This window comes from Drosophila busckii, chromosome 3L, assembly GCF_011750605.1.
Source record: "Drosophila busckii strain San Diego stock center, stock number 13000-0081.31 chromosome 3L, ASM1175060v1, whole genome shotgun sequence".
NCBI lineage: Eukaryota > Metazoa > Arthropoda > Insecta > Diptera > Drosophilidae > Drosophila > Drosophila busckii.
In genome coordinates, this window is record NC_046606.1 from 12901121 (window position 1) to 12921905 (window position 20785).

At 37.0% G+C, this 20785-nt stretch overlaps 3 protein-coding genes across 4 annotated transcripts in view; 2 read left to right on the forward strand and 1 right to left on the reverse strand.

The window, feature by feature from the left end:
* Window positions 1-20785, reverse strand: part of LOC108597955 — a 50107-nt gene that overhangs the window by 8412 nt on the left and 20910 nt on the right. The gene's annotated exons all lie outside the window — the stretch shown is intronic.
* Window positions 1769-8145, forward strand: LOC108601092 (RYamide receptor). The gene is given in 8 exon segments (XM_017989002.2): window positions 1769-1960; window positions 2984-3186; window positions 4320-4468; window positions 4546-4667; window positions 4725-4951; window positions 5011-5204; window positions 5206-5224; window positions 7114-8145. Coding segments are annotated over 8 exon segments (1593 nt in total). The 5' UTR covers window positions 1769-1881; the 3' UTR covers window positions 7714-8145.
* On the forward strand, window positions 11081-19584 carry LOC108601091 (fatty acyl-CoA reductase wat). Of its 2 annotated transcripts, XM_017988999.2 has the most exons (11): window positions 11081-11130; window positions 11191-11537; window positions 11747-11875; window positions 13434-13553; window positions 14414-14512; window positions 14616-14772; window positions 16040-16229; window positions 16295-16438; window positions 17460-17579; window positions 18961-19224; window positions 19410-19584. In XM_017988999.2, the coding sequence occupies exons 1-11, from the start codon at window positions 11115-11117 to the stop codon at window positions 19519-19521; spliced, it is 1698 nt and encodes a 565-aa protein (XP_017844488.1). In that variant the 5' UTR covers window positions 11081-11114; the 3' UTR covers window positions 19522-19584. The 2 variants fall into 2 exon arrangements, with proteins under 2 accessions (XP_017844488.1, XP_017844489.1); XM_017989000.2 differs by lacking the exon at window positions 17460-17579.

Consider the following 20785-nt stretch of genomic DNA (forward strand, 5'->3'; position numbering starts at 1 on the left):
TTTCTAGCCAGACTTCAATAAAATGCGTAAGTCAAAATTATGCAAGTTTTATGAGCACAAAAATGTGCTAATTAGTTGCGTAGCTTTCATTTAAGTAATTCAATATTATTTTCACTTAAGCTGCCAGTCTGTAGAGTCACAGGTACATGCCAAAACAAATTTTCCCACTGCTGCAGTTAGTTGAGTTAAGCTTTAATTGCTTTGCGCAACTGAAACGTAAACTAAATTAAGCCGACAGACTAACTTAAAAGTAGCCTTCACACAAATAATAATAACATCAGCTTTTTGTACAAAACGTATAAACTTTTGTTTGCATTTAAGTACCATAAAATGGCAAGCAATCCTTATTGCCTTTTGTCTGTCGCTTTGGCGTAAAAATGTTTGACAAAGGTTATTTTTTAATACATATTGGCAAAGACTCGAGAGCTTTTCAACTTTTTAATGTTCTTTTGTATTGCGATTATGCAGAAGACTCTTCGGTTTGTGTCTGTTGAGGGATATGAATGTAAAAATATCAATTGCCTTGCGCTAGAGGTGTGAGGTGTGCTTAGAATCTCTTTGATGTCCAATAAATGCAATCAATATGAAATATCAAATAAATTTCTGCTAATAAATATAAACAGCCTGAAGCACTTATACTGAAATTGCATTTTATTGCGAGCAACAAAAAAAAAAAGATGCTTTATATTATTACTATTATTTCTTGGAAAAGCCGAGTGGCTGCTACGCAATTAACAAAAGAGTTGTACTTTTCAAGCTGTGGCAACGGGCACTAACGAGTTGCATAAAGGGATTAAATGTCTATTGTGCAGTAGTAGCATGGAAATTGTTGTAGGTGGTGGGTGCTGCGGCTTAAATACTCTACCTCGCATGCAGATAACTTTTACTTTGCGCATGAGTTTGCTTAGCAATATGTAAATATTTTATTTAGCCGGAAAAGTTTGCACTCGAGACTTTTTAACTGCGTTATGATTACAGCTACGGCAAGTAGCACAAAGTCACGGCTTTAACTCACTCTGTAAGCTGCCGATTTAATGAGTTCCGTTGTCAGGCAGTACAGCTGTGCGTATGAGTAATTTGCACTGAGCTAAGGTGTTGCCAAGAGCGCAAATGAAATTGAATACAATGCTGGGCGATAATAAAGAGGTTTTTACTCCATCTAAGGCCCAACACATTCTTTCTTTCTTTGGGGGGATTAAGTTCTCTCTTGTGTGTACATGTCCTGGCAGCTAAATTACGTCTCTCGATTCCGAGTAAATTCGAAGTGCCAAGGCTAATGATACTAAAGGTGAAATGTAGCATGCACAAAAGCAAAGCTCAATGAAATTATTTTTAGCTGCCTCAAGTAAATTGCACGCTTTTCTCCGAAAACTATAATCATACTATACACAGAGAATCAATATTAAGTTATACGCACATGTCAATAATAACAAATGGTGTATGGCAGTGAATGTCAACACACCTTAGGGCAGCAAGCAATGTGTGCACTTGTCAATATCACACAGCTTCAACAACTCTTCTTCTTCTGCTCTACACATGGCTGTAGTGCATGGAAACTGTAAAATTGTGGTTCGTTTCAATTATGCAAAGCAAACTCTGGCCAAACTGCTGTCCGTTGCTAACGCTTTAATTACAAACAGTTGCCTGTAACTCAAGGCTTTGCTAATGGATAAATTGCTTGCTAGTCAACAATTTAACATAAATTACTTGTTTTTAATTTGACTCCCTTTCTGAAATCACGTTTATCTTTATTGCAGTCAAGCGCTAGGATATTAAAATGCATTACGTTGATTCCAAGTTACTTTGTTAAGCCGGAAATAAAAGCAAAACATTTACACAAAACGTCATCAGAGTTTCGTTAAGTTTCGCAGCAGCAGCATCATGGATGAGGATAATATATTGTATGAGCAGCATCTGCATGAGGAAATGCTGCCTGGTGCAATGGAGGAAGCTGAGTTTGGTGAGTGCAATTTATTAGATTAAAATTTCAGCATATTCTAGAAAAAACAACGAAGTGATACATCAATGCACAGTGGAAATGAATTGGCAACTACTTGTACTTCAATTACGTATACGTAATTGGGTTACTACTTTTATTTGAATAACGTATACGCAACTACTTTATTTAATTATATACGTATACCCTAATTGGAGTGTACTTTTATTTTGATAACGTATACGCAATTTGTTGGCTACTTTTATTTGAATTACGTATACACAATGGAAGGCGACACACTTTAAATTTAACGCATTTTATTTGATTTAATGATTGACTTGACCACTTTTATTTTGATTAAGTAAACGCAATTTAACAAATACTTTAATTTTAATTAAATTAATTATACGCAAATTGGCAACTACTTTTAATTTAATTACTTATATGAAATTTGGCCAGTACTTCTATTTTAATTACGTATACGCAATTTGGACAACTAATTTAAGTCAATGATGTTTACGCCATGCTGCTAACTACTTACATTTTATTTAATTACGTATACGCAATGTGGCAGCTACTTTTAATTACATATACGTAATTTAGCGGCTACTTTTATTTTACTTACGTATACGCAATTTGACAATGGAAGGCGACACACTTTAAATTAAACGCATTTTGTTTAATTTTATGATTATCTTGACTACTTTTATTTTGTTTGCGTATACGCAAGCGTACTCATCGTACTCACTTTAAGTTTTACACATTTCAATTGAATTTTGACCCACTGTGCACTGCAGGAAAAAGTCAAGCGTGAGCCATTTAAGAATTTGCTATACAATTTGAAGTATTTATTTTGAAGACATCAAATCGACCCACCCTAATACACATATTTTATACAGTTGTCAAAAAGAAAAACACATGAAACTAGTTTTTCTATTTTAATTACAGTTGAGGGCTTCAGACGTCATTGAGCAATAACTTAAGCTGCCTTAAGTTAACTACACCTTTAACTATTTTGCTTAAAACAATGTCAAAATTTAATTGCAGAGCGACTTTATACTGCGCCTGTGGAGATTGTGGCGCTGCTTTCGATTTTCTATGGCAGCATCAGCATCATGGCTGTCATTGGCAACACGCTGGTGATTTGGGTTGTGGCTACAACGCGTCAGATGCGCACTGTTACCAATATGTACATTGCGAATTTGGCATTTGCCGATGTTATAATTGGGCTCTTTAGCATACCATTTCAGGTGAGTGTAGGCGTTGCAGCAAATGAAAACAAAAGCGACTCCAATTTAATTTAAACAGTCACAGCATTTTTCAGCTCGCGTGTGTGAGCGCAATTTATGCAAATGTCTGTTTGCGCTAATTAGGCGTGGCTTTAAAAACATTTTCATTATACAATTTGCAGCAATAATTGTTGTTTGGCTTGTAAACATGGCGTATGCGTAATGTACTGGCCAATGGCGCAGCACATGTTGGAATAAATTGAGTTTTGCTGATTTTTGGGCCAAAACTTTTGTGCACATAAATCAGTTTAATGGCATTTTTGATACACGTTGATAGGTAATTCCCTTTATGACACAACTGACCACCAAAACACGCGCTATAAACATTGATCACACTATAATCGCGCGTCAGTTTAATTTCCGGCGCTTAAACACAACACACGCAACAATATTAACGGAGATTAGAAAATTGACAGGCATGCAGTTTATGGCATGAGCATAAAAATTCACAACCAACCAACTATGCACATGTGTGGCAAGCTGCATAAAAAAAATGTTGCCTGCTTAGGCGCAAGCAAATTACATTTGCATGAGCATTAAACGAAGCCCTGCGCAAATTGTCAAGGTAACATAACAAAACAAAATAGAATTAGAGACTTTCCAATGTACTGGGCATGCATAATTGATAAATTGAATCGGCTTTGAGTTGGGCAGCAGCAAAGCATTGATTGAATTTATTTTGTACTATCTTTAGTAAATTTATTTTCAAATAAGCAGCTTAAGTGAAGATTAAGGTTAATGCTAATATTGTTGTTGAGTCTGCGTAGGCATATAAATGTTCATTATATGCTGTGCTGTTTGCTTGGCTGTCAGAGCATAATGAAGTTGTTGTTAAATTGTTTGCAATTGTTGCTTAGGCCGCAGCACTTGATTTATAGCAGCACCGCAAATAAATGCGTGCTTCAAAGCCACACACACACACGAACGCACACACACATGTAATTAATATATACAAGCCGACATTTGCACATATTTGCGTAGCCAAGTGACAATCTGAGGCTGAGTCTAATTTAACCAATTTCCGCACATTGATTTCAATAGCATTTCATTAATAAGCTGCTGCTTCTCTCTCTCTCTCTTTTTGGGGCTTGCAGTTTCAGGCTGCATTGTTGCAACGCTGGAATTTACCGTATTTCATGTGCGGTTTTTGTCCTTTTGTGCAAGCTTTAAGCGTTAATGTCTCCGTATTCACGCTTACCGCAATTGCCATCGATCGACATCGTGCAATAATTAATCCGCTCAGGTGAGTCTCGCTCTGCACATTGTGTGCGCTTGATTTGACTGTCGACTATTGTTAAAAACGTGCGCTTATAATTGCAGAGCACGTCCCACAAAGTTCATATCAAAGTTCATAATTGCGGGCATTTGGCTATTGGCTTTCCTCTTTGCCGCGCCATTTCCAATTGCTTTTCGCGTCGAGGAGATAACCGACCGCTTTCGTGGTATGTGTAATGTAAGCTTAAGCTAATGTACATTAAACAAATCCACATAATCCACAGAGAACGACAAGTACTTCAATTTAACGCGACCATTTTGTATGAACAAAAACCTGTCGGATGAGCAGTTGAAGGCCTATCGCTATGCCCTGGTATTTGTGCAGTATCTGGTGCCGTTCTGCGTCATTAGCTTTGTCTACATACAGATGGCCGTGCGTTTGTGGGGCACACGCGCGCCCGGCAACGCGCAGGACTCGCGCGACATAACGCTGCTTAAAAATAAAAAGAAGGTCGCCAACTGATAACTTAAAAACTTGCAACTTGCTTTAATTACAAATCAATATTGCAGGTCATTAAAATGCTGATAATTGTTGTCGTTATCTTTGGACTCTGCTGGCTGCCGCTGCAGGCCTACAACATTTTATATGTTACCATACCGGAAATCAATGATTATCATTTCATCAGCATTGTGTGGTTCTGCTGCGATTGGCTGGCCATGAGCAACAGCTGCATAAAAAAAAAAAAAAAAAAAAAAAAAAATCCGCCACTATGGTATCTATAATGTAAGTAGACAACTGATCTGGCATTGCTGTCATTTAATTCGGAATGTTCGGCACCATTAGCTCGTCATTAGCTCAAAGTAATTAAAAGCCAAACTTAGTCGCCTAAGCTGTTTATGTTGCTTTGTTGTCAGCATTAATTATTTGAAATGCGAACTTTGCAGCTCACTCTAGTTAATTAAAACTCATCCATACTGTTTGTCAATACAAGCACCTGCTACTCCCAACAGCTGGCAGACAATTTGTCAGGCTCTGCATGCTTAAATCCACAAATTGTCTATGTATTGTGGCTTGGGTTGGACTCAAGTGCCAAAATCGATACAAAGTACGACAAGCCACAATCGTAAACTTGGTAGTTCTGCTTTTAAGAGCGCCCCTAACTCATTCCAGCCAGACATCCAAAAATTCGCTACGTGCGTGTTGTCTACGTCTTGCTGAAAGTTATTTTCAGCGCGCATCAAAGAAAAACAAGCAAAAAAAAAATAGAAAACTTTTCATGCTAAGAAATGCGCCAGTTTATTGCCACAGCTTGACAGAAGCCCCAAAAATTGAGCAAAGGAGTGTTAGTGGGGGCGTCGTCTCTATTTCTTGATAGACCCGAAGTAACAGATGCCACACACACACACAATGAGCACTAAAAATCAGAGTTGAGCTTTCATTAGCAAGTTTGCTCTTTGGCTCAAGTATAGCAGATTTTTATATAAATAAATTTGCCAACAATTTAGTCGGAGAAAGGTCAAGCATATATTATGTCTGATTGCGTTAGAGTAGCAACGATGTAAGAGAAAGTGATGGAGTGAGAATAAATGAAAGTGAGTGAAATTGAACATGCAACTTGTATCAGCTTGAATTTATAATTAATGCTGAGTGTAGTGTTGAGTTGCATATTTTTGTAGCATTGATGACACTAAAAGTTAGTTTCATTCAAAACAGAGTTGAAAACTAAGTGCGTATTTTTTGCTTATTTATATGCCAAAAATATGCAAATTATGTTTCTATAAGCAAACTATGGAAATTTGCGAACATTTTCTTATGTTAGACAAATGAATTTTGCATTAATATTGCATATTTTTCATATATTGTTGGCATATAATTTGCATATTTTTAATATGAATTTAATTGTAGATCGAAACGTTAAACGTTTAAATAAGAATCTGGCTGGCAATAATTTATGAAAATACGAGATTTAGTGTAAGTTATTTAAGAATTTTTTATATTTTTAATATGAATTTAATTTATTAGATACGAACGTTAAAACGTTTAGATACAACTTTTTATAAGAATCTGCTGCAATATTATGAAATATGAAAAAAAAAAAAAAATACGAGATTTAGTGTAAGTTATTTGTTAATTTTTTATATTTATTTGTAGCAGAGATGTAACATATTTTATACAATGCTGAATGCATCGACTGAGATTCTTTTCTGCAATCAATTTACAGATTTTTTTCTTTAACAAACTGAATTTGAAATGCGTTCAGTTTATTGAATATGTAACTATTGACTATTGTATGAATATATTTAATATTTATTTGCTAGTGTAATTTGTAGTTAAGAAAGCAGTCAGTGATAAATGAATCAACTGGTATTCAATGCTAGATTTTTTTGTTTGCCAATCTGAAATTGAATTGTGTGCAGATTGCAATCATAATTGAATATTTAAATATTGGGTTAGCTTTGACTGAAATTGAGCTCTGAACTTGCAGCATGCATATTTAATTATAATAATCTTGAGTGTAGCTTTGACCTTATCCAATATTTATTTGTTGTAAATTTTCCAAAAGCTTTAATGTTGCATTTATAAGTATTCGCCTTTTTGAACGAATCCTTACACACACGAAGGCACTCAAATTTCTACGCAATTTGCAATTTTGTTTGCTCGTATATTTACAGGAGAAGTTCAAGCGTGAATTCAATAAACGCTTCGCCGCCTGCTTTTGCAAATTTCAAACCAGTCTGGAGGCGCACGAGCGAACCTTCTCGATGCACACGCGTGCCAGCTCGATACGCTCAACCTATGCGAACTCATCAATGCGCATACGCAGCAATTTGTTTGGCACACGCCACAATGCGGCGGCGGGCAATGGCAAGCAAGGGTTTCACATCAGTCGCAATGGTTACCAGACTGGCAATGGCCATGACTATGGCGTGGGCGGCAACAACAATGGCCATCAAACTGTTGTAACATTTGCGGGCAGCGGCAGCGGCGGTGCTGGCAGTTTGCCGCCTTGGCGACGCAACAACTTCAAGCCACTGCATCCGGATGTGGTCGAGTGTGAGGATGACGACTTGGCGCTAATGGAGTTGGCATCGACGAGCGAGGATTTGCCAGTGAGTTTGGCTACCGCAGGCGCGGGCGTGCAGCTGACGCTGCTCAAGAGCAATTCGCGCGAAAGCTCAAGCTGCATTTGTGGTCAGGAGTTTGGCAGTCGCACCGACTGCAACGGCACTTGCATCCTCAGCGAAGTTTCGCGAGTGCAGCAGCCAGGATGAAGCGCCAGGAAGAAGGCGCTGTGGCCACCGTGTAAAGGCTGAGAGCGCGTGCAATCAAATCTGTGATTTTGTAATAATATATTGTGATTATGATTGATGGTAATGCTGCTGTTACGTTAATTAAGACTCAGTCAGTCAGTCAGTCAGTTGTTTGGCTTATGTCATTTTACAGTATTATTCTATACGATATGTATTCCAAGAATGCCAATTTAATTCCGTATATATTTACAGCGATTTTAATGCACACACACACACACACACTCAACTAATTACAATACTAAACAACATTTTCGTTCGCCGCTCTTTAATGTGCATTAAGCAGTTTAGTTTAATTAGTAAGCACACAGCATCAATTAACCAGCGATAAATATAAATTATTCATATACTATATGTACCTACTATGTATGTAGAGTTTCAATGAAACAAAAACTTGTGTCCTATATATATATATGAATATATGTTTGTAACTCTATGTGTATGTTTTGCAGCATAAAAAGGCTAATTAATGTAATGATTGTATTAAACTACCAGATGAATGAATAAACATTTCAAGTCATTAAACAATGAGAGCGTGCAATATTAATTAAGTATTTAGTGCATTCATTTGTTTATAAAAAAAAGAAAGTGTACAATGTTAATCTTTGCATGTGATGCCTGAGGGAGAAATTATAAGGATTGCTGCTATATCTCAATTAATGTCTTGAGCGACTTTTAGCAGTAATTTAATGGAAATCGCAGCATTGCTTGAGAAGCTATAGTGAGAGCTTTGACGACTTTAACTCCTACTTCTGACCATGGCTAAACTTCTATTGCTTGTATTGTGTATCACTTTAAACTAATTTTAAGAAAATCGTTGAAATCACTGGCTTAGAAATTAGAGCTCTGCATTGTTGAAATTGAAAATTGAAATGTAAATAATTCATAAGTTATTTATCCGATCGTTCTGAAATTTTCACAATCGGTCGAAAACAATTTTGTGATTTATTTCAGATTTAAAGATTTTTGTACTGCCTTATATATCGTTTTTTCGATTTGCGGGGGAGGGAATAAAAATAACGCGTAGTGTTCCTGGGATATAGAAGCACCTTACAATACCAACTTTGGTTTGCTCTCAGCTCTTTATTTAGTTTGCTGAGACACGACTCATACAGGACCGGACGGACGGCGGACGGATAACAAGACAGACGGACATGGCTATAATCCGACTCATCTCGTCGAGCTGATACAAGATATATTATACTGTATGGGTCTGCTACGTCCTCCTTCGTCTGTTACAATACATTTGCACAGCTTCATGATACCTCTTTTTCCATTTTTTACAAAAATGTCAAAGTGTATAAAAATATATATTAATATAGTCTGTTTGGTCATGCAAGTCCAATTTGACTCCTCAGCTACGAACAGCTGATCTAGTATAAGCTCTCACTTTGGTTCACACAGCGCTGAAGAAGCTCAAGCGCTCTCTTCATCCGCGCTTGTATTCACGAGCTCTCCTCTTTCGCTTTGTCCTTACGCGCCTCTCCCCTTCTTCTTTGTGCCTTGCATTTGGCACTGCCTAATAAAAGTTCGCGCTCTCTTTGTGCGTTCTCATTAAGTTCTGCTCGCTATCACTTATCTCTATGACTTTATCTATCGCTAAGAATTATGAAGCCGAGCCTATAATTCTCTTCATCTAGACTTACATTCGATCGTCGCAACTGACAAGTTGAACTTTATTCGCTCTCTCAAGTCTTAATCACTTTAGTTACTAATAATAATTAATACGGCAGTGCCTTTAATTATTCATTAGTAAGAACTTGATTTACTTTAACTTTTGATGCTGAAACAGACACACATAGTCTTCTGGCTATATATAATTTAATTGTCTATATACTTCGAAACTTGAAAAATTCAACTAAACTAAAACACACATAACTGCAGAAGGCAGTAATAAACGTACATATTATAAAGAAATTCTCTTCGTTTTATAATATAAATTCGGGCGTGATTCGCAACATTACAGCTAGCGACAAGTCGTTAGCTCAACATAGTCTAACATAATTATACAGCAAACATAAGGGTTAACTTATTTCAAAGGACATTAAAAGCTTCAACACATAAATTTATGGCAAGTTGCCATAACTTGCAAAAAGCACTTAAATCTTTTTGTGGCAAGATAATTTACTTAAGCTTTAGAAGTAAATGAACTTGTACTTAAAGCTTGCTTGCTAAATAAAGTCACAAGCTTTTGTATAATAATTTAGTGCATACGCAAACCGGAAGTCGTCTCTAGACTGAGCAGCGGAAAAGCTTAAGAAGCAGCTGAAAGCTTTATGGTTAAGAGGCGGCCAAATTGATGTGGTCATTAAGCTTGCAGCATACAGGGTGCGCTAAATATTAAATTTTAAATATAAAAATATTGAAATTGTAACGAGAAGTTGAGCAAAAGTTTGAATTGCTTTACTATAATTAGTTGTATGCTAAGTTCAGCCTAATTGCTACTGAATTTTTGACTATATTTTCTAATAGGGGCCATCAATTTTCAAAGGTCGCATGTGAAATGGTTAAACTACCCTAATAGCAATACAAACAACGCTAGACATGCTGGGATGACAAACACTAACAAAATATGACAGCAAGAACAAGTAGCATGGGGTAAGAAGTACAAAAACTGTGGCACGCTATAGTCGACATATGTGTGATAGGAAGTTGTTGTTGTTGTTGTTGCGCCACATGCAATCAAACAACATATGCTGCACTCGGAGACACACACACACACAAGTGTACATGCTGCAAAACACGCAATGAGCTAACTGACTGGACATGCACATGCAACATTATGAAGCAACATGAGAACTTGCTGGCCATGGCAGCGGTTAAGCTCACTAACACGATCACACACGCATGATGAACAGTTGTGTGTGTGTGTGTTTGTGTGTGTCGAGGAGCTGCCTGCCTGCATTGGCTGTTGATAATTGAATAATTAACAATGTTTAAAATGCTACCAATAACAACCCAGCACGGGTGTCTCTGAGTTACGTTAACGTTAAAACGAACACGTTGCGCGTACGAACAAGAGACAGTGCAATGGCACTAAACAAGCGTTGTCATTGCCTTGTCGCTATTTATAACTATCCAGCGCTATATATGCGTATGTGTGTGTGTGTGCGTTTGCAGGTCAGCAGGCCAACTGCAAGCACAATGTCAGCCAAGAGTTAACCAATAACACAGCAGTTTATATAACTTCACTTGTACTACATATAATTGGGTTAGACTATAATGCTAAATAATTGACAGTTTGGTGGGAAAATCTTTGTCATATATGGGCTGCTAGTTATTGATTGACTTTATTATTACTTGCAAGTCCAAGATTATTTTCAATTCGTCAGCACACGTTGCACGCAGCGGTTCGTTTTTAAAGCATGCAGAACTCTTCAGGTGATGATTGTGAATTGTGAATTGCATTTGATTTGCGTCTAAACTCTTTCAATAATGCAGCGCCACGCAAGGCATTCTCATCGACCAGCTCATCGGGTCGCAGCAGCAGCGCCAGCGTCGTCAGTAATGCCGCCGAGCTATTTGAGACATGCACAATGAGCAATGGGATTAGAACAAATAGCCTGGCAGCAACGGCAGCTGTTGGGCTTGATTGTGGCAGTGGCATGCCCGTTACGGATTTCTATAGAGATGCAACGGTGCTGATTACGGGCGGCACGGGCTTTGTGGGCAAAGTGCTAACCGAGAAATTGTTGCGCGCCTTTGGTTTGCGTAAAATTTACATGTTGATACGCAGCAAGGACAATATGAGCGTGCAGGAGCGCCTACGTAGCTTCTTCAATGAGTCGGTGAGTAGTAGCGAGAGAGAAGTTTACACAGCTGGAAAATGAATTCTGTTCAGCGCCCCGGAGGTTGCTGTCAATCTGGCAATGGAAGTTTTATGCACAATGCGAGAAATACAAACTCATTGACATGAGCAGCAGAGTAACTGATGTTGCTATTGTTGCTGTTGTTGTTGTTGTTGTTGTTGTTGTTGATATTGTTGCCTTTCTGCCAGATATTCAATACAATGCGCGTGGAGTGCCCAGAGTTGTTCGAGAAGGTGCATCCGATACGCGCTGATTACAGTGCCATCGACCTGGACATTGATGCCGGCGACCGTGCAATGCTCTCGTCTGAGGTTCAGGTAAGCGTGCGCTTCTCTCTCTCTCTCTCTCTCTCTCTATCTCTTTCGCTCTCGCTCTATCGCAATTGAAATGTTGGCAGTTTGCTCTGAGCTTGTTGTCTGCATGTCGGCAATTCAATCAATGGACTTTTGTATGCAACTTTTGTGTTTGCCTATCCGTTTGCCGGCCGCACTCTCTCAGTCTATCTGTTTGTTTGCATATTACGTATACGCCGTGTTGGCTGCCAAAGGCAGGCGCCGTGTTTACGACAACACCATGCAGTCAGTTTATTTCCTTTTTATGATTTTTTCTCCACTCACACACACAAAATAATATAAAAAGGCGTGTGACTAAAGAGCAACGCAACCGAGCTTAATATACACTTTGACACAAATGCAGACACATACTAAAAAAAAATAGACTCGATCTCAAAACCGAGTAACTTAACAGACAGATAAGTTCAGAGTTATAAAAGATTTAATTATTTTGGAATTTAATGCATTCGAAATCTTTACATTTTTGAATTAATTTAATATTTTTCCATTTTGAACTAGAATTTGCTTAAATTTAAATCATAACGATTTATTTTAATGCAAAGTTAATTCTTACATATGATTTAACTGCTTGAAAGTCAAAAATTGACATTCAATTGGAATTAAATTAAAAAACAGCATTAAATTTGTATAAGAATTTATTTGTATTATCAATTTGATTTAGATAGTTTAAACGATAATTTTTATATTTTTAACTCAAAATATTGTTTATAAACAGATTATTATTTACAAATTTTATCTCAAAATATTTAAATATATCCTTTACTAACTTTAAAGCTATAAAATTTTTGTATGCATATAAAAATGTATTCAAGTTTATTTTTATAGAACTTCGTCACATACTTTGTGCTAATTCTATGCTACCCCATTGCAATAATTTTAATTTGCAAAGCGTATAAAAAGGCGCAACAAAATAACAAAGAGAAAATTTTTTTTACTTTTCAACAAATTGTAACCAACCGTAGAGCTGTGAAGCATGGTAGTTCTGCTGTGCTGTGCTGTTGTGTTGGTGCTGGTTATAAAAAAAATATATAAATATGAAAACTGTGCAATGCTTCAAGTTTTGGTTGTGCGCGAAGCCTTGGTCCTGCAGGCATCCGTTTTGAGTTTAGTTTTTTATGCTATTTTTTAGTCCTGCTGCTATGTTGTTGTTGTTGTGCTTATTTATTTTAGTTTTTTGGTTTTTGCATACATGTCATCAGTTGCATGTTGACGCTTGGGCTGGGGGTGGCTTGCAGTTAGTTTCCTCTGACTGTTTTAAAACTAATTGCTTTGTTGTCGTGTATCATGCTTGCATGCAGAGGTTACCTTAGCTTGCACAATGTTCAGCATGTGCTGCCGCGCGTCCTGGCTTTGAGGTTATCACAACGCAACCAGCATGAGGCGACACCAAATGCATCCTGGAAATCGCTTCTGTTTTGCATGCAGCACTCGTGCAATATGCATGTCCTTTTGTTGTTAAATTGTTGCTGCCGCAGCTCGTATTTTCTATTTACAAATGCATCCCTTTTTTTTTTTACTCTAGATTGTCTTCAATGTTGTTGCCTCGGTGAAATTCAATGAGAAACTAAGCGATGCAATTGACATTAATGTCCTGGGCACCAAAAAGATACTCGATTTGGCTATGGAAATGCAACAATTGAAGGTAAGTTACAGTTTAAATAATAAATTCTATAAATATTCTTTGCTTCGGCGTTAGGATATAAAAACCCAAGTAAATAGGGTCATATAAACAAATGAAAAAGGGTCCTAGAAAATTATTATATTATTGTAATATTATTATTATTATTATAATATTATTATAAAAAACTACAACAATTCTTCAATCAGAGTATTATTTTCATTTTTGGGGCCTTATTTATAATAAAAATTGTAATCTTATGTATTTAATAATGAAACAAAGTAGCAAAACTTATAGTTGCTAAAATCATTTATCAACTTTGGCCTAACCGGATCCTTAGTGATAAGTGGCTTTTATTAAAATGATGTTTTAATTTTAGCAGCGTAAATTTTCATCTTTACTTATTTCATTAATAGTCTCTCTCTTATTTCCGACAGCCATTTGCTGTACATACAGCTCAATCAGCAAATGTGCATTAAATAAACTTGTTTGCGTATTGAGTTAAAAGCGCAAACTGAAATTAAATATTTAAGCTTGCATAATGCTCAAATTTGCAATCTCTTAATTCACTCGCAGCTTAAAGTAGCTTGCGGCCCACCACGCACATTCGGTTGTAAAATGTGCTTTTGTTACTTATTTTTGTTGTTGTTGAATTTTTTGCATAACGCATTTAACTATCCAAAATGCATAATTCCCATGTCTGTATGGTGAAAATATTTGTATATGAATTTTAATATATGGCAGAGGCGTTTGCATTTCTGCTTGTTGTTTGTTTTTTATCTTATGCTGAGCGTATTTTTTACTTAAATTTCAATACAATTCAATCAACATTCGACATGCTGCCACGCCCACCAACGTCAACGCCCACGCGTCCATTTTGACAGTCGTTCGTGCACATTTCAACGCTGTACTGCAACTGCAATCGCAAATTCATCAAGGAGCAAGTGTATGAGAACGAAATTGGTTACGAAAAAATTATGCAGGTAACTAAATAAATATTATAGTTATTATTTATGACTGTTGCGCTGATTTAGCTCAACAATTGTTATAAATTATAGTTGTGATTGTTGCCTATTTACTTTGCAGATCTCTCGCACCTTTGATGATGACACTCTAGAGAAGCTGCGTCATTGTCTAATCGGTCAGATGCCCAACACCTATACGATGACCAAGAAATGTGCTGAAAATTTAGTCAATCATCGTGCCTTTCATATGCCCGCCGGCATCTTTCGACCGCCCATTGGTAACTAAGCAGCATAAGCACTGCTAAATTTATCTTGCAACGCAGTCGGCAACCAGTTGTGGTTTTAAACTTGACTTCACAAACTAATTGTCAGATAATTAGCCAGCATGCCCTAGAGCATGAGAGCACAAAAACTCATGAGAAAGAAAAAAAGAGAAACTGTAAATTCGAAAAACGGCAGCTGCCTGGAACTTAGACAGCGCCCCAAAGGATTAGCTCGCAGTTAGAAAAAGGAATATTTAAAATTTTGTGCAAAATAGCCAACAACGTTTGCTGGCTGACTCGGTAGGGCTATGGGGGCGGCAACGGTCTGAGGTTGGTTTTTAGCAGATAAATGCATGTGGAAAAAGTTTTTTTTGCCCAGCAAACGACACAAAACGAAGCTCTAAACGCAACGTAACGTAACGTGGAAAACAAAGCCCAGGCAAAAAGTCGAAAAGAACGCAAACCAATAGCCCAAGCCCAGCCCAAGCAAAGCCAAGTCTGGGCATAAGCGTGGGTTACTGCATCGGCATCAAGCTTGGTAACAATGCGCAAACAAATTTTCATTTATTTTAACACAAAAAATACCAAAGCTACCAGCAGCGGCAGCAAAGAGTAGGAATAACAAGTGGGCGCATTCAAATTGGGCGTAAGCAACATTTAGATACACTTTTATATGCCGAAAGTTATTTATACGATAGTTTTGTATCAATCAAAAAGATGGACAAAGCTTATTGTGATTTGTTTTAGATTTTTTCTGATTTTTTATGTGGGCAACAATCGTTTTTATGTTTTTGTGTTGAGTAGGGAGGCAGAATTTATACAAAAATATAATAATATAATAGGTGAACTAGCATACCAAATTTGCTTGCTGTAGCTATTATAATCTCTGAGATCTCGTAGCTCATACAGACGTACCTGACTATATCGACTCAGCTGGTCTTGCTGTTCAAGAATATATATGCATAATGAAGTCTGCCACGCTTGCTGCTGACTGTTACATAGCTTTACTCAACTTTATACTCCCCTCACCTCTTTTATATAAATATCAAAGTGTATAAAAAAAAATTCAAGTGCAAAACTTGCAATTGGGAGTCAGGCGCATATCAGTTAGAAGTAACAGTTGTGTGGATGTTCGGTGGGTGGTTTGCTCTGTTTGCTATTATCGCTTTGGCGCTGTCTAAAATCAACAATGCTCTGTGTTCTCGCGTGTGTATGTGTGTGTGTGTAGACTAGAGAGTCCAACAGACCAACAAAGCAGCCATTAATTCTTATTTATTTGCAGTAATGTCAACGTACAAGGATCCATTTCCCGGCTGGACTGATAATTTGTACGGGCCATCAGGTTTATGCACTTGGTCCGCACGGGGACTCGTACGTTGCATTTACGGCACCGCCAACTGTAAGGCGAATATGGTGCCCGCCGATTATGTAGTAAATGCAATGATAGCCAGCGCCTGGGATATAGCCAGAAGGTGAGTACAGCAAGCAAGTTAATTGGCCAACAGTATTTAGTTTCAAAGTTTACACACACACACAGATATGAGCAGCATGAGAATCAACTGGATGGCAAGTCTGAGCTGCCTGTCTATAACTATGTATCCGATGTCAATAATATTACTTGGGGCCAGTACATGCGACTAGCACGTCAAGGTTTTCATGAGCCTTTCGACAAGGCGCTTTGGTAAGCTTAAAGACACACACACACACAGTCATATATATACACAGTTAAGCACTTGAATAGACACAAGCATATTGAGACTTTAAATTCACAATAAAATTCAATAGACCAACAATATTATAAACATTAAATAGTGTACAAAATTAAAATAACTTTTAATTGTTTTCCTTTTTTAAACATTAAATAGTGTATAAAAAACTAAAATAAGCTTAAGCTTATTATTAAATTTGTTTTGGTTTGACCTTAATAGTGGGTCTGGGATTATTCTTCAACTTCTTGTCGAATCTTATAAGTAAATCTTTTCCAAATTGTCTCTAAAATAATTTAGCAACTAAATTTAGCTATATTTTAAGTACGAAGTTTAATTAATTTAAACGCTTTATAAAGCAGTCAAGGCGTTTTCTTCTATACAATTCAATGTTGCTTCAATCCAGAATCTATCGACAACATATGTTAATGTCTTCGAATTGAGTTCCATACGCTTAAGCTATGCATTTTATTTATTTTCATTAAGCTTTTAAGTTTGCCTCTTCAAAGACGAATGTAAAGTTTCTGTCTGCTTGTCCCTATTCAAATGCTTGGCACTGTATTTTCATTGTGCACATAAATAAACATTGCTGCATTTCAATTTTGCGGCACCTTATCCGCATCCGCTCTTGTGCACACGAACCATATTGCATGCATGTCTAATCCAATGCTTAAACACTGCTGTATTTCTAACGTTTTTCGCAAAATTTATCTACATGCTGCTAATACCTTAAAACAATGGCACAACATATGGTTTAAACCAAATAAAAAAAACAACAACAACAACTGCAACGAAACCAAACCAAAAACATGCGACGCGTCGGCAACGAAAACGGGATAACAAAACCTCAAAACCTACCAAACGAACAAAAAAAAAAACGCACAAACTAAACCAAATCGATTGGCTATAACGCGTCTATATGTGTGTGTGTGTGTGTGTGTGCGTTTGCGGACAATTGGAGCAACGAAAACCCATTGGACCGCATTATTGTCACAGGTGCTTCTCGTACGTTATAATACCATCGAAGCCTCTGCATTGTGCAATTGCATTTTTCTTGCACAATATCCCAGCTTATATTTTAGATTTAATTGCCATGGCTACCGGACAAAAGCGCATGTAAGTACACACACACACACACACACATTGATACAGTTTCTCACACACACACATAGGCGAGCCATTGAGCTGCTGCTAGAAGTTTACTGTGTATGGGGCAGAGTAATTTTTTTTTTTACGTGTTGCACGTACATTGAACGGGGATTTCAAAATGCGACATAGCCAGCGCAATTGAATCTTTTTGAGCTGCCAAATTGAAGTTCAGCTGTATAATTACTTTTGAAAATAGTTGGTGCGCTAGCTAAATCTAAAACAAAGCAAACAGGCAACAGTGTGTGGTAATTAGAATTAAAACCAACAAGACAGAAATTGTAGCAGAGCGAAAGAATAATATTTAAGATTGACGCAAAGCAAAGCGACTGTCACTAGCGCAACGCTAGCTACGCAGTATTTCAGGCATTCAATTCACAGTGTGGCGTATACGTAATATTTACAAATTGCAATAATATTTAAGATTAGTTCAAAGCAAATTGACAGTTATTTGTCGCTAGAGTATGCACTAGATAAATAGTTATGACATTTCAATGCAGCTACATGGCGTATACGTAACATTTAATATATTGCAATATATTAAAGAAGATTATTTAAGATTGATTCAAAGCAAAGCGACTGTCACTAGCTAACGCCATGTACGCAGTATTTCCAGCATATTAAAACGCAGTGTACCGTATACGTAATATTTACAAATTGCAATATTAAAGAATAATATTTAAGATTAGTTCAAGGCAAATTGACAGTCATTTGCACTAGACAATTAGCTGTGACATTTCAATTTATTTATTTTTTTTATTTATTTTTTTATTTAATATCAACTATGAAAAATGAAAAAGATTACAAAAAATATTTAGAATTTAATTTAAAAGTATTTAAAACTATGTTTTTGTTTTTAAATTTAATAAGCTTATAGATTGGCAGTTTTAAACAGATCCAACATTCGTTCAGGTCAATGCAACTATTCATGCCACGCGGCGTATACGTTATAAATTAAAAAATTGCAATATAAAAGTTTAATATTTAGTATAAATTCAAAGCAAAGCAACTGTGATTTGTCGTTAGCATAAACTACGTTCCAATACTACTCTTGATGCCACATGGCGTATACTTAATATTTAACAAATTACAATCTATTAAAGAATAATATTTAAGATTGATGCAAAGCAAGACGAAAGTCATTTGTTTTTAGAGTATGCACTAGATAACGGTAATTATAACAGCTGTTTGACATTTCAATGCTACACCTGGCGTATACGTTATGTTTAACAAATTGCAATTAGAGCGCGCATTATTTATAGCCGCCCGGCAGCAATTAGCAAAGTTAATACTCAATGTCTGTCTCTCTGTCTCTCTCTCTCTCTCTCTCTCTCTCTCTCTCTGGCTGCAGCTATGTTAAGGCATATCAGAAAATCTCGCGCATAATCGATATGATGGCTTGGTTCGGCCTCAAGGAGTGGAAGTTTGCGCATCGCAACATTGACGAATTAAGCGAACGTTTGCCGGTGGGCGAGCGCGCCAAGCTGCAGTTCAACATAGCAACAATTAATTGGAGCGAATATTTTCGTTCGTATCTGAGCGGCATCAGGCGCTACTTCTTTAAGGATAACGCTAACGATAATAAATTACAGCAGCGCAAAACTATTTATCGCAGGTGAGTCAAGAGCGAGCGAGAGCGAACGCATCATAAGCAAGACAGAGAGAGAGAGAGTTAGAGAGAGAGAGAGCATGAAGCGCTTGCTCTAAGTACTTTTTAATTACACTTTGTTTGCTCACAGTTTCTCTCTCTCTCATCTCTCTCTCTTTTACTCTCTCACTCTCCATCTCTTTCTTTGACAGAATGCTGGTGCTGCACACGCTGTTAAAGACGACGTTTGGCCTTTCATTAATTATGTGCATTGTGCGACTTTATCTCAGAATTTTTCAAATTATGCCAAAGATAATGCTGTAAGACTTTGGCTGCATTATAAATTATAATCGGAGCGCAGCGTATTATGCTTTACCTTAAATAAACTACAGTGCACTTATATGTGTTGACTTTTTTCTTTTAAAGCATTGCTCATACGCACTGTGGTCGCTGACAAAAGTGTTAATATTGAAGTAGCGGCTAAAGTGCTTGAAGCAGGTATCAAAAATGAAAAGTTTGCTGACGCTAAAGTTTTGTTGCTTATATTTTGTAGCGTTGTTTTGAAATATGATTTTTTTTTTTTTTTTTTTTTTTTTTTTTTTTTATTTAAGAAATTATATCAAGGATATGTGCACTGTTACCTAATTGGGCAACTTAAACAAATCAGAATAATAATAATAATAACAAAGGAATAGTTATGAACAAACATAATAGATATAAACTGAATATAAATTGAGGATATTAGTGCCTAGGATATAAGCGGATATGAGATCATTAGGTCAAAAGTTGCAAGGACTCAAATGTCGTGACAACATCACACACACACACAGACAGACAGATACAAAGCTACAACACTCAAAGCAGCTTGAGCCTTGGCTTTGAACATATGTGTGCTGCATTTGGAATTGTGCGCTCTAGCTTAGGTTGGAACTGAAGCTTAAGCTGACATTAGGTGTTGATTGTTTAGCTTGACATAATTTTAAAAAATATTTATTTGAGCAAAAAGCTGTGCTAAATAATTAAAATTAAAACTCTATACTCCGCATTAAATTCTAGGGTAACAACAGTGCCAAACTACCCACAAGCTTAATAGCCGCCGTATTGAAGAAAAATGGCCATGCAGCATACGTAAACAACATGACAAGCACACACACACACACAGAGGCATATATTTACACATACGCTCCACTGTTACATACCATTACATATATAATTTTAGTTAAAAGTTTTATTTTCCGCATATTTCATATTCTTGTGCTCTTGTTGTAGTTTTATTTTCTTTTCGCAACTTTGTGCGCTGAACCTGGCGCTTCTTTCATATTTTATGGCAGCGCCGACAGACGCAAGAGACAGAGATATAGAGCGAGAGCGCAAGATAAAAGAGACGCCGCCGAGCGACGAGCGCCGAGTGTTGTGACCTCTTCCGCGCACCGCCCCCTCCCCCTGCGCATTCATTATTGTGTAATATTTTTACATTATTTTATTATAAATCAACAAAATGCACTCAACGCTGCTGAAAAAGTTGCAACAACTGCAAAAGCGCTGCCCCGTCAACGCCGTCGGCGTCGACGCCTGCTGCCGCTGACAG